Source organism: Alternaria metachromatica (assembly GCF_023757995.1).
Source record: "Alternaria metachromatica strain BMP 0045 chromosome Unknown scaffold_11, whole genome shotgun sequence".
Taxonomy (NCBI): Eukaryota; Fungi; Ascomycota; class Dothideomycetes; order Pleosporales; family Pleosporaceae; genus Alternaria; species Alternaria metachromatica.
In genome coordinates this window covers 523,441-536,471 of record NW_026055502.1, presented here as the reverse complement: position 1 = coordinate 536,471, position 13,031 = coordinate 523,441, and the positions used below count along the sequence as shown (strand labels likewise).

The following is a 13,031-nucleotide window of genomic DNA, read 5'->3' as shown; positions in this document are numbered from 1 at the left end:
AAGGTGTTCTGATTGACCTGCTCGGCTGCAATCATGGTGGAAGACATGGCGATTGGAATCAAAAGAACGAGATGGGACGACTCGTTTGACTATTGCAAGTTAGCACATGAATTTCTCAGTTGTTCATGCCAAAAGAAGGTACCTACAGTCTTCAAGAAGATACGTAACGATGTTGCAAAGTGTATCAGGCGATCAGCCTTGGGGTAAAGTAGGTTTGCACAGCTGGGGAGGAATAAGAGGATTACAACGAGAGGCCCTGGTTCCATTCTTATGACTACGTGTGCCAGCAGCATCTGCCAATGGATGGTGATATCACGAGAAATCGACCTAACCGTGTCAATGGTAGCATGCTGGCCAAACAGCAACAACGCCCAAGTGATGGTTATGTTAGCGGGCGCCTCCGTTACACAGCAGTGAAGCGATCTTACTCTTTGCCCTAGATAACAATTGGCTCCACATTCATAATGTTGCAAGAACATTGACAAAATTGTACACCACAGAATGGAGTACGGGTCATTACATACGCACCATAGATCCTGGCAAGAGTTCAGGTCTCCCGGTCCGGCTTTGTTGTGTTGAGATAACCGTATACTCAGCGCGCGGAAGAAAGTCAGGCAGAAGACTGGCTGGAGGCGTTTAGCCTTCCTCGTTATAGCTCAGTCGTGTAAACCTGTAAACACTTAGTATATTCCTACACCTGTACATTCTGTAGCGGCCTAACTGTCCGGGCTTTGCAGGTGTTTGATTGGGGCAAGGCTGTGGAGTCCCCAAATACGAGCGCGCAATTCCGGAGCCAAAAACGCCACCGGCATGTCACATTCCGGGCGCGTCGATCCTGCGGACAAGAGCCTCATAACATAACATAACTCTTTTCCATAGTATCTTTCTTCACATAAGCCGGCGCATAGTAATCGAAGATAAATCGTGGTAAGTGTAGAATTATTCAAAGTTGTTCATTCTTCGCAAGACTCCATTGTGAATTTGGCTCTGCTATATGTTAACATCAGTCTGGCCATTACCATTGCGTGAGCACTCTCCATAGGCACTTCCGGCAGCCTTCTTCTACTTTTGAATATGCCTTCTCGGTATGAACAAATGGTCTATAGACCGAAAGTTTGCATCGGCTTTCTTCATAGGCTCACTTGACCGCAACAGTAATGATAGCGACAATGACACCGATGATGGTGCCAACGACTCCAACAATGGGCGCGTACTCCTTCACGTGAGTGAACCATGACTTCGTCTGATCACCCGTAGTCATGGTATTGTTGGTACTCAAGTTTATTGTTTGGTTGCTGAGAGGATGAATGCCGAAAGCAGGAGGCTCGGTATGGTTGCGTGGCGGTAGGAAGTGTGTAGGCAGAGTAGAATCGTCGTTGATCAGCTGAGGTGGTCGCAAGTCGTTCTTCGGTAGCTCGGAAGATTCGGTTTCTTGATCGACTTGCTCAATAGCTGTGGTGCAAGTGGAGAATGGCATCGTGATACGATGCGATACGATGCAGCACTCGGCCTAGTTATGATCAGCCTCGTTAGAATGGCGTCATGGTCCATGGAGCCGTTGTTGGAGCTGCTGGGGAACAAGGAAAAGTTGCGTACGTTGGTAGAAGTAGGATGTAATATATGTTGCAGTGCGTAGAACAGAGAGATCTTCCAGTGTCAGGTATACTCCCCACTGCGATACGGTCGAGGACTTCCTGCTCTTGATTCCCCAAGAGCGTTTGTCTGGCACGACGAAGTCCATATATATACTACTAGTAGTACATGATGGCCAATCCAGACGCCTCCCCCTCTAACTGAAAGCAGCTGGAGAAATCGCACATCCTGACAAGGCCTATTGCAAACCGGTGTGTTATAGTTCAAGCCAACCAGAAGTCCGCTGCGAGCAATATGTTGAATGTGAGGACCGCAAGCACGGATCCGAGTCGAGGTACGCAGACAAGCCATAGCAGCCGACCAGGGTGCAGTCTCGAGGCGGGACCGGGGTATGGGTTCTAAGTGTTAACGGACGCATGGCTTCGCCGTCTCATGTGTAGTGTGGGGGTTTGTGTATACGACCAAACCTTGGAAGTTCTTCGCTAGAGGACCGTGCGGGCTCAAGAGCGAATAGTAGAAGAGCTACAGCCCGACTAGGCTGCGGTCTCGAGGTGGAATCGGGGTATGAGCCCCAGATATGAACAGAAGCACGCCTGGTGCGCAGTGTGGGGGGTCCAGAGGGTGCGATGCTTGAGCGACATCACATTGCTGACCCGCCTTTAGCATGCGGGTGATGCGCTAACCTCGCGAAAGCGGTTAGATAGTGAGGGCAGCGCGGCGGCAGCGCGATGGCATGGGAGCGCGATGGCATGCAGCTGACTTCCGGCCATGATGGCGCTGACTGGTGGGAAGCGTGGTCGGCTGTGTAAAAACCTGGACAAAGAGGCTTGCTTGTGTACACTACCACCAACAGGGCCTATATCCCAGTTCCGCCTCGAGACTGCATCCTAGTCGGTTCCTGTGCATCCATCGTTGTTTGATGGTTAGCCTTCCACCGGACCACCCCAGTACTGCTTGGCTGTATGAACATCATCGTGAATACATGTCTCCTACATGGCGTTTCCATACTCGCCACGCCGCCTGCGTCGCACAGACACTCGTGCAGGTAATGATCGGGGCGCTGGGCCTGAAGAAACGCCTCGTCCCTTAGGAGTTGTGACCCGACAGTGCATGTCTTATTGGCCTATATTCTTCACAGCCGTGGTGGTAAAAGAAAAACACCGTCGCGTCGCGGCGACGCCTGACAACTGACCGGTGTGTCCTGACGTCATTCCTTCTAAACTCTCACAACAACCGCGCGATTCCGCAGCGGACTTCGCCATCACCAACACGCACCACTGTTGATTCTGTGAAATTGCGCAACTCAGTATAGATGTTGCAGAGGCGTGTATACACCGTTTTCTGATCAACATGTCCGTGCTAAACGGACCGCCATCACCGCCCGCCCAACGCGCTGACTCAAGCGACGCGATGCTACCGCAATGATTGACGGATTTAATTGCCGAACCCTCGCATTTCTATCGCCGATTCAATTTCCATACTAATTCATTCCATTTTCGCGCAAACCCCTCTCTTTTCAACGTCTTTTTTCTTGTCGCTAAACACCGTTATTCGTTATTCGTTGAGTACTTGCGCCATGGCCACTCGCGGCACGAGAGACTCACAACCTCAAGAACCATCGCGACTTGATACCTCAGTAACACTGCAGGATAGCCATGAGGTGCCATCCTGGTACGCGCATAACTCGTTCATCCTTACGGGCTACCGGCCCGTCACGAAATCCATCCCCCTCTGCCTCCGCAGCCTACTCCAACTGCATAACGAAACAGTAAACATCTACACGCACCTCATCCCCGGCATCTTCGTCCTGCTAGCCAGCTACTCCTTCGATCGTTACTTCACCACGCGTTTTCCACAAGCGACCTGGACCGATCAACTCGTTTTCCGCATCTTTCTTACCGCCTCCGTAATCTGCTTCGGGACTTCCGCAGCGTATCACACGCTGATATGCCATTCGGAGGGGTATGCAAGTCTGTGGGTCAAAGCGGATTATGTCGCAATCATCGGGCAGATTGTAGGATCATTTATACCTGGCATTTATTTTGGATTCTACTGCGAACCGGGGTTGCAGAAATTGTATTGGTCTATGGTATGTTTTGGGGGAAACGAAGATGGTAATAGGATGATGTGTGACTGAACTGACATCTCCAGATCATTACCCTTGGAACATTGACGGCGACCACGGTCATCAACCCCAGTCTTCACGGCCCGAGATGGAAGATCTTACGCTTATCAACATTCATCGCAACGGGCTTCTCGGCGTTTGCGCCGATCTTGCATGGCGTTTCAATTTTTGGCCATGAACAGCTTGACAAACAGACTGGTTTACGGTATTATTACCTCGAGGGTATCTTGATACTAATTGGGGTTGGATTCTATGCGGTAAGGCTAGCATGTTCATCGATACGTCCTTTTTCTCAAGACCGAACCTTCGTTGACTGGTACAATAGACTCACTTCCCAGAATCTTGGAGACCAAAGAGATACGATATCTGGGGGGCATCGCATCAGCTGTTCCACGTGTTTATTGTTCTGAGCGCTGTCGCTCATTGGTACGGTATCATGAGCGCTATGGAGTGGAACTACGTAAACCAGCGCTGTCAGTGGACTTAGAGATCTACTCGCTAGACTATGCGCATCTTCAAACCCCTTCTCTTACCTTCAACTCACATACCACCCTATCACAGCCGCGTTATACTAGACTACCCAACTCGACATCCCACCGTTAGAAAAGAAGAGCAAAAAAAAAAGAATAGACACAGCAAGACTTGAACTTGCATTCCCCGCATCACGCCTCCAGCGAACTGATTCCTTTTCACGAGATTCCTTGTTGCCGACACACCCGACTGATTCCTTAAGTCATTGATTCCTTGAAGCCACTGGTTCCTTGAAGTCATTGATTCCTTGAAGTTGAGCTGGGTGACGCTAGGCCATTGTGTGCGGGCGCCTTACCATTAGGCCATGTGTCCTGTGTGGGTTTGATGAGAGAATGAGGAAATATCGGGTATGTTTAGGGAAACAGTAGAGAGGGTGAGAGAAATGCTGTTGTAAAGTATTGAGAATGTTGGCCTTCCAAGTCGTTTCTATAGTTACCAATACACGATGCATCTTTATTCTCGAAATGTATGCACACCCTCTTGATAGCCATCGTCAACCAGTCACCACATACTTCTAGCCATCAAAATCAACAAAAAGAACCCCGATCCGAACACAGTAAGACTCGAACTTACATATCCCGCTCCACCAACCGCCCAGCAGGACCAATTCGCCAGCGTTTCCGCCAACTCACCTTACCCACCAGGATGTGCATCACGAAATAGCCCAGCAAGCTCAGTTCCAACGGTAGCGACCCATTTAACCTTATCCCGCCAGGCTGCTCGCACGCCCAACAACCAGCCTTCTTTGTTATATTCAATGGAGATAGAACCCCTAGGGTTGCCCCCAGTCGGCCCTTTACTCCCGGGGACGAGAAAGCTGGTGCTTGATCAGAGCTAGAACCAGCGCCCGTGCCGGAACTACGTTGGGCGTGCGTTCGCTAGGTTCTTGTGTTGCGGGTGCTGTACCGACTAGCCATGTGTCCTGTGTGGGTTGTTGATGAGGTGACGAGGGGATGGTGGATATATGTGAGGGAAGAGTGGGATAGGGTAAGTGTTGAAGGTGGTCAAACTATACATTCTGAAATCAATCCAGGAACTCACTCTATCCCGTGAACCCAATCATAACCTACACGTCCTCATTATCCACATCCCTGCTCATCGTATCATCCTCCCCCTAACCCACGCACCAAACCCGCCCTCATCAACGCTCTTGCTAAATGCAATCCAAAACGCCTGTTTTTCACTCACGGGGCTCGCACACCTCTCCACCATCGCTTTCACATTAACTTCCTGCAACCCCTTAATCGCCATGACCTGCTCCACCCACTCTAGATCCACGCCGCCGAAATCGCCATTACCGCCGAGCCACTCGTTCTTCATGCGTAGCATGGTGTCGAAATCAGAGGGTGTAATGGGGGTGATGGCGTCCCAGCCGTGGTCGGGTTTTCCGGATATGACGTTGAGGTTCAGGGTACGGAGGGAGATGGGTGGAACTGCCTCCGAAATATCATCGTCTGAGGGAGAAGACGGCGTCGCGAGGTATTCGCATAGACTTGCCCATTCTGCGCGATCAAATTCCTTGCTGTATGGCAATGCCTTCTTCGTTACACTAATGTGCCGTATGGACGCCCGACTTCTGGGTGTCAGGTCGGAGAGGAAGGGTACGGCGGCTTCGATGCTGGTGTGGAAGGCGAAGGTGTATGTTGAGTAGAGGATTTTGCTGGCTTCGGCGTGGATTTGTTGGTTCAAGGAGAGGAGCGAGGGAACGGTGTAGCGGAGGTGCGATGTGTAGGGCGAGAGGAGGACGCGGTAGGTTGTTGGTGTTGTGGTTGTTAGGAAGGGACCTTTGAGGTTATCAGTATCCAGTCAATAATGTCTTCTCGAGGGGAGCAGTGTCCTAGACTGTCCTTCTAGGTTTACTCCAAGAATGTGTAAACGTACCGGTTCTGATGTGGTATGTACTCCTTCGTCTCCACGTCTTCGGGCCTTGCGACCCTAGCCATGGATCCATGGTCCGTACGCTCAACGTACAAGCATCATTGTTCGTGTCATCTGAGAGGTAGGTATGGAAGTCGGGGATCAAGTTCGCGACTGACGTTCCGTTTCCGGTCGTGGGGGTCGTCGAGGGTAGAAGTAGGTACTCGTATATCATGAGACGGATCTCGAAAGGAAGGCGAAGTAACGGCGAGGCTGGAAGAGCATCGGCTTGGTAGGATGTTGATTCCATGGTGGAAGTTTGCCAGCTGTTGGATTTGGCGCGATGTGAACGGAGAGTGAAAAAGGTGCAAAACGTGTCGGGTCGCTTCCAGATACTGTATGCTCTTCCTTCTTGAAGTACAGTCGTCAGCGTTTCTCAGCTCCCGCACTTGATCGGTGTATCGCTGCAGCCAACAACACGCCTTCCCAATCTTACAGCTGATCAAACCCTCAGCCAGTTAAACGCGACAAGACACTGCACAATCGACAAGACTCAACTCAAAAAGAAAAGACGCAGTCAATCAGCGCACAAAGTCGACGCAACGTGGTTTTGCTTGTGTGCCCGACAGACCATCAAGGTGTTGCGAATTGGACGCTTGAAAACAAACGCGTGCACTCGCCAAAAGATAAATTCCGGCCAGCACCATGATGACCTTGACGCATTCGCCGAGGCAGCTTTGCCGGAAGAGGTAAGATGCCAGATTGCTATCCTTGCAACGGCTTAGTCGTGGATCATGGCGCCGGTAGCGCGCCCGGGCGTAGATAGATGAATGACCGTTCCGAGACCGTTATCGTTGATATTGGCGGCGGTGAGCAATATCGGCAGCGTTGATTTGACATTTGACACATGTGCCGGTGCCTGTATCGCTGTATATGATTATTGATCGCGCTCTTCGTTAATTTCTAATCTCAGTCAGGTACCGAGGTAGTCTTGTCTGGTGATGCAAGCAGCGACGTCTGTACACCACGACAACGCATAACGACATCCCGCAAAATTTCTCGTCATATCGAATGAGAAAAGCCTGCTATCGCGCAAGACCCTGATAACGTGAACGCACGCCGTTCCAAGGCCGGCCGACCCGCGATCACTTGCATAAACTGCTTTCTATCGGCCCTTTCGGAAACGACTCGGAATACATGCCCTGGCCTGAGCGCAGTGTGTCATAGCGCGCGCGATGGTCAGGAGAAGAGAATTTCGTTGCTAAGGGCCCTGCAAAATGTCCAAGTTTGCGTCAATGTTGCATGCGCGAGAAAACATCGGGAGACGTTGGAAGAAAAAAAGTGGAGGGAGGATCGCCGGTTTCTCGGCGGCCAGGAAACGGTACGTACCTGCATTTGCTAGGCCCGACCCTGTGCCAAGCAGTCGACTTAAAGTATCAAGCTACGACAAGCACGACATGAGTTCACCATCAAAGTCAAGAGAAGCGCAGTCTTGCGTCATGTTCAACGATATGCATTGCTCAGCTGTAGCAGCCCAACTGTGAACGCCATCGAGCTACCTAGATTTGCTCTTTGCCCCCCAAGTTCCCTAACCTATACCCTAATACAGTAGTTTCCCTTTCTCAAAGTACCGGAGAAAAGGGAAACAAGCCAACTACAAGCAAAATCCAGAACAAAACAAGAATCTTTTTGAGTTTATCCCTCCCTTGCGGATTTACAAAACGCCTCGCGACTGAGCACGTAAGTTGACCCAATTGGATTGTGACATGGAACCTTGGAAAAAGAGAGGATGCAAGAGGAGAGGAACAAGAGGAGAAGAAAGGAGATTGTCATAATACAAAATCTGAGGCCTATCAAGCGTATCATGGAAACATGCTTTTCGTGCCATCAGCCAACTCAAAGTGGACGTGAGAAAGAAAACAATGACCTCGTGTCGTACCAGCTCATCATGATGATATGACTAGGCCATATTCCTCTTAACAACGCGTCAAGCCTCTCAATCGTCCTGTATTTGTATAAGACGGACCCTAGTGCTGGCCGTAGTTTCCGCCCCAACCTCCGCGGTTGTAGCTGCCGCCGCCATATCCTCCGCCAAAGCCGCCGTAGTTGCCGTAGCCACTCTGCTGCTGGTGGTTGCCGGAGTTCTGGTGACCTAGACCACCGAGACCGCCGTACTGGCTGTTTCCGAGGTGGCTCGGGTAGTTACCGTAGCCTTGCTGGGAGTGTTGGGGACCGCTCTGTCCGGGAGTGCTCTGGTTGGCAGAGCCGGGGCGACCAGGCTGAGCACCAAGAGCCGCTGGGCTGGGTCCGCCACTCTTGTAATCGTTGGAGGGCTTCAGGGCGTCATCGTTGAAACCTTGACTACCCTGCTGTCCGTAGGAGCTCTGGTGGAAGTTTCCTGGTCGGGTAATGGTATCGGGAATGGCGCCGAATGCAGCAGCGCCGGCAGTGGCGCTGGGGTTCTGAGAAGCTCCAGAGGCTGAGCGGCCGTAGTCGCCGAAGCCTGCGCCCATACCGCTACCGCGATCATGCAAAGAGGAAGCGCCGAAGCCGCCTGCATTGGCGGGGGACGACGAGTGCTGGTCGAATGAAGCCTGAGGAGACATGCCGTAGTGAGGCTGATTGTACATGCCACCCTTTCCAAACGAACCATAGCCGGCTCCTCCCTGACCATAACCACCGAATTGGTTCACGTAGTTAGCGTAGTAGGGGCTGCCATAGTATGGGTGACTGTATGGGTAGCCTGCGTTGTGCGCGTTGTGCGCGTGCTGGCCTTGAGCGGCATGTCCTTGTTGGCCAGCCATGGCGGCGGGGTTGGGAGTGTTGTGTCCGCTGTTCTGAGCATCGCCGTAACGGCTCTGGGTCTACAATTCTGTCAGTACACGATGCGAGAAGATGTAGAGTTCTGTCTTAGCTGCTGTCCTTACTCTGCCCGTGTCATGTGCCATCTCTGCCCAGAGTTTCTCATTCACATGAGATGGTTCAGATTGGTCGGCATGATGATCGGTTTTGAGTTTGGCGAGCTGTTTCAGACCTTTAGAGAGACCACTTACCTGTGGGATTTGGCTCTGCGAATAAGCAGAGTCAGCAGGTCCAGAGCCAAAGGCACTGCCAGTGCGCTGCTGAGCAGAACCAGCTTCCTGCTGGCTTTGTGCGATGGGTTGACCGTAGCTTCCATAGTAGTTCTGGTATTGCGCGCGTTGTTCGGCAGTGAGGTAGTTGGAGGGGTAACCGTCTGGGGCAGACGAGAAGGCACCAGGCTGGGACGGGGCCTGGCTTTGTTGGCCGGGGTAGTCGTAGTTCTGCGATTGCGAGTGGTTCGACTGCGGGATCTGCTGGCCGAATGGGTCGTATGGCTTCTGCGGTGGGGCGGAGGCCTCTGATTGACCATACCTAGCAAACTGGTTGTATGGCTGGTTCGACTGAGATCCTTGGTTCTGCATAGCCTGGGATGCAAGCGGGTTCGAGGGAGACTGCTGTAGGCCGGGCTGATGTTGGGGCACAGGAGGCAGTCCAGGGGCCTGCTTTGGTGTAGGAGCGGCCTCTTGTTGGGGAGCATCTTGAGATGCTTGGCGGGGAGCGGGAGGAAGAGAAGCCCTGGGCTGCGCGACGGGAGAGTGCTGGGGCGGCTGTGTCCTCGTCTCCGCCTCTTCCCTGTCTTCGTCGACATCTGGATCCGAGCCGTCGCCCAATCCCATGCTACCGAATTGGACTGCTGCCCTGTCCACGGCGCGGTCTCCGGGCATGACCACGGCCTCCTGCTGCTCCATCAACCTCCTCTGGTAGCTTGCGCTTCGGTTCGGGGTTCCAGAAGTCGCCTTGAGTGCGGTCGTTTGGAATCCTCCAATAGCGGGGCGACCGATAGGTGCCTGTGTAGGACCGTTCAAGGGGGTCGCTACAGCACTTCCAACATCCTTCGAGCTTGCGACAGTGCTGAAAGCTGTCTCCGTCTTGGGCGGAATGGACGTATCAGGCAGGTGCTCAACATTCTCTTGCGTAAGTTGATCTCCGGAGGGTGTGAGGGTGACGTCAGGGGCACCATCCACACTCTTGTCCGGCGTCATCTTGGACGTATCTTCGGCGGTGATGGGCGGTGTCTGGACAGCCTCATCTGCAACGGGGGGTATAGGCAGTTCTTCTGCTTGCACGGCGGGCTCTTGGGCAACTTGGTGCGCGGGCGTCTCGTCGGGTACTTGTGAGGGCACTTCGGGGGCAGCAGCGGCGGGCTTCGGAGCTGCCTTGGGGACTGCGGGGACGGGCTTGGGTGCAGCAAACATGCTCGCCCAAGTCTTCTTCGCGGCTGTCATAGTAGCCTCCACGACAGGCTTTATGGCTTCGGGGGTCGCTTCAGGCGCGTGTACGGTCTCGTCGTCCTGTTTGGTCTCCTTGGACTCTTCGGGCACTGTGGGCGTGTCCCATGCAGCGGACTCGGTAGTCGGGACTGATCCAGCAGCCGTACGAGGTCCACCGGCGGCGCCTCCACGACCGCCACGAATTCCACCGCGACCACGATCAGTGCCTCGTCCGCCACGGCCGCCGCGACCGCTGTCAACTCCACGACGGGCTCCGTCGGGCCGGCCACGCAGGCTGGACGCGCCATCGAGGGGGACGTTCTCCTTGGCCTTGGAGCGGGACCTGTCCTTTGCTTTCTTTGGGACTTCTGAGAATTGTGAGACGGCGCCTGCAGTGGTTAGTAATGTAATCACGTGCGTGTAAATCGTGGGTGCAGCCGCTTACCCTCACTGATCTTCTCGATGGTGGTCTGCAGGTCGCCGTCAGATTCTTCGATTGCGAGGACGAGATCGGCGTCGGTCCAGTCGGGGAATAGCTCCTTCAGTGTGGATAGCTGTGACTGGTAGCGCTTCTTAAGCTCGCCCAGTTCGCCCTGGTCTGCCGATGTGTCAATGTTGGAGGACGCGCTGTCGCCGTTGGTCTTTCTGGGGCCCCGGGAGCCGTATGATGCCCTGCCGCCGCGGGCAGAGCTCCTGCCTCGCGCAGGCCGAGTTTGTGCTTCAGACATTGGATGTGTGTGGTGTGTGGGCAAGCCGCGGGGGACTTATTGGGTGTGTGTATGTGTGGGCGGATTGGTGGGCAGGCGAGGTGATGATGTAGAGGGAAGGTAAAGTTGGGGAACAGCTAGAGGAAGCGACCACGTCGGCTTGGCGCTAGAGCTTCCAATGGCTGAGGACGCGGCAGGGTCGCGTTGGCTGGGGCTGGAGCAGGCGGGCGGGTGTGCAGATGCGAGGGGAGGGCTGAAGGGCAATTGATCTACGAATAGCAAGAGTGCCTGTCCCAGCCTGCCGTGATGCGCGCGTTAACCTGTCACGTGCGCTCCCGTCGGGCCTGGTCCACTCTCGTCATCGCCTCACTCCACCACCGACCGATCAGACGCCGCCCCCGACTGCGACACCAACACGCAGCCATGCAGTCTTCCGCAAGCAAACGCGTACTGAGCACCCTCGCCTCCAAGATCCACCCGCAGCTGCCCCTCACCCCGCGCGAGAGCCAGCAGCTCCTCTCGCTGCTGACCAACTCCTTCCGTGCCCACCTCGACCACGCCCACCCCCTCGCGCCTGCCGAGAGCAATCCGAAGAAATCCACGCGAGAGTTGACCATCAGCTATGGCCAGCGCAACCCCTCCGCGAACCGCGCGACGTCCTCGTATGACTCAGCGACGCAGCACATCGACTCCATCTTGACCAACCCGCTGTTTGCGGTCAAACCCCGTCGGAGAGGCTCAAGGTCTGCTGCTAGCGACATACTGAGAGAGCCCATCGTCTGGTTTGTCGATGAGATAGCTGCTGGTTCTGCCACTCTACCAAAGGCAGCCATGTGCCTCGAGCTCCTCGAGAAGACCACGGGCCAACCCTCGTCACTCAAGGATGGCAGATCATCCGCAACTGTACTCGCCGAATGGCTCCGAACCAGCGGCTCGGAAACCTCGAAACAATTCCTCGACATGTCCATCTTGAAGACCGGACGTGGCAGTAAATTCCTAGACAAGCTGGTGGCTCTGTTCGTGGCTGAAGGCGAGACCACGGCGCTCTGGCGCTGGTTCATCCGGCCAAATGAACAACGCGTCAAGGAGACTGGGCTGGACGTGGCACGGATAGCGACCTTCAGACAACAACTACTGGCCAAGATGGTTGTGTTTGCGGCAGACAACAGCTTAACGGGCGGTCTGGCTATGTTCATGCAGGCCTTCCGCCTTGTGGAGAATGCCGGACACGAGGCTGCTTACGACGTCCTAAGATCCGCGGGTGGTCACCTGGTGAACCGGATCATCTCCAATACTGACGAAATGCTCGAATCAGAGTTGTATCAGTCTTTCTTATTGTCAACGCCACGCTGGCTTGGGGAGTGGAGTCCAGCAGTCGAGTCAATGCTCTGGCTACATCACCCTTCGACGCCCAGCACGGGCCCTGGACTTCATTTCGTCCAGAATCCTGCCGGCGCCATCAGATTCGTCGAAGCATCCCGGGGTCGACGGAATTTCCTTGTCCAGCTCTGCCTTGGGACCGCCCGGCAGCTGATGGAACAAGAGAATTTTGCTGAAGCGCAGATCGTGATGCAGTTCACAAAAGATCACTTCGCTGATGTTGTTCTTCCGAAAGAAGCAGTCATTGAGCAGCCAAAGGAAGAATCGAGGAAAGCACGTAGGGAACAGGAAAACCTGCGGTTGTTGGATCGCCTGGTCCTGACATGACCAGTCTCTCTATTCTATCAATTGTAAATAGCCGCGACTGGTTCGCAGGTATTTCTGGGCGGGCAACCCGAAGATTCCATGATTACTTATGTTTGTGTATAGGCCTTATGGTAGTGCACCGGGGTCTGGTCTGGGCGTGCGGGGGAACGTTTACAACGCGTCACATCACGCGAACTCACGATCTCACGATCACAATGATCTACAAACATGCGAAGACAT

The 13,031-nt window shown here is 53.9% G+C and overlaps 4 protein-coding genes across 4 annotated transcripts; 1 reads left to right on the top strand and 3 right to left on the bottom strand.

Annotated features, from left to right (window-relative positions):
• Positions 1 to 5,045: 5,045 nt before the first annotated feature.
• Positions 5,046 to 6,416, bottom strand: J4E83_005628 (uncharacterized protein; the record flags this gene model as incomplete). The annotated part of the gene is made up of 3 exons (XM_049332546.1): positions 5,046 to 5,171; positions 5,438 to 6,033; positions 6,131 to 6,416. 3 exons carry the CDS (start codon positions 6,414 to 6,416, stop codon positions 5,046 to 5,048), a joined length of 1,008 nt encoding a protein of 335 aa, XP_049188354.1.
• Positions 6,417 to 8,133: 1,717 nt separating this feature from the next.
• On the bottom strand, positions 8,134 to 8,910 carry J4E83_005627 (uncharacterized protein; the record flags this gene model as incomplete). Its single annotated transcript, XM_049332545.1, has 1 exon — positions 8,134 to 8,910. One exon carries the CDS (start codon positions 8,908 to 8,910, stop codon positions 8,134 to 8,136), a length of 777 nt encoding a protein of 258 aa, XP_049188353.1.
• Positions 8,911 to 8,970: 60 nt separating this feature from the next.
• Positions 8,971 to 11,126, bottom strand: J4E83_005626 (uncharacterized protein; the record flags this gene model as incomplete). Its single annotated transcript, XM_049332544.1, has 2 exons — positions 8,971 to 10,787; positions 10,844 to 11,126. The coding sequence occupies 2 exons, from the start codon at positions 11,124 to 11,126 to the stop codon at positions 8,971 to 8,973; spliced, it is 2,100 nt and encodes a 699-aa protein (XP_049188352.1).
• Positions 11,127 to 11,528: 402 nt separating this feature from the next.
• On the top strand, positions 11,529 to 12,812 carry J4E83_005625 (uncharacterized protein; the record flags this gene model as incomplete). Its single annotated transcript, XM_049332543.1, has 1 exon — positions 11,529 to 12,812. One exon carries the CDS (start codon positions 11,529 to 11,531, stop codon positions 12,810 to 12,812), a length of 1,284 nt encoding a protein of 427 aa, XP_049188351.1.
• Between the last annotated feature and the right edge of the window lie 219 nt (positions 12,813 to 13,031).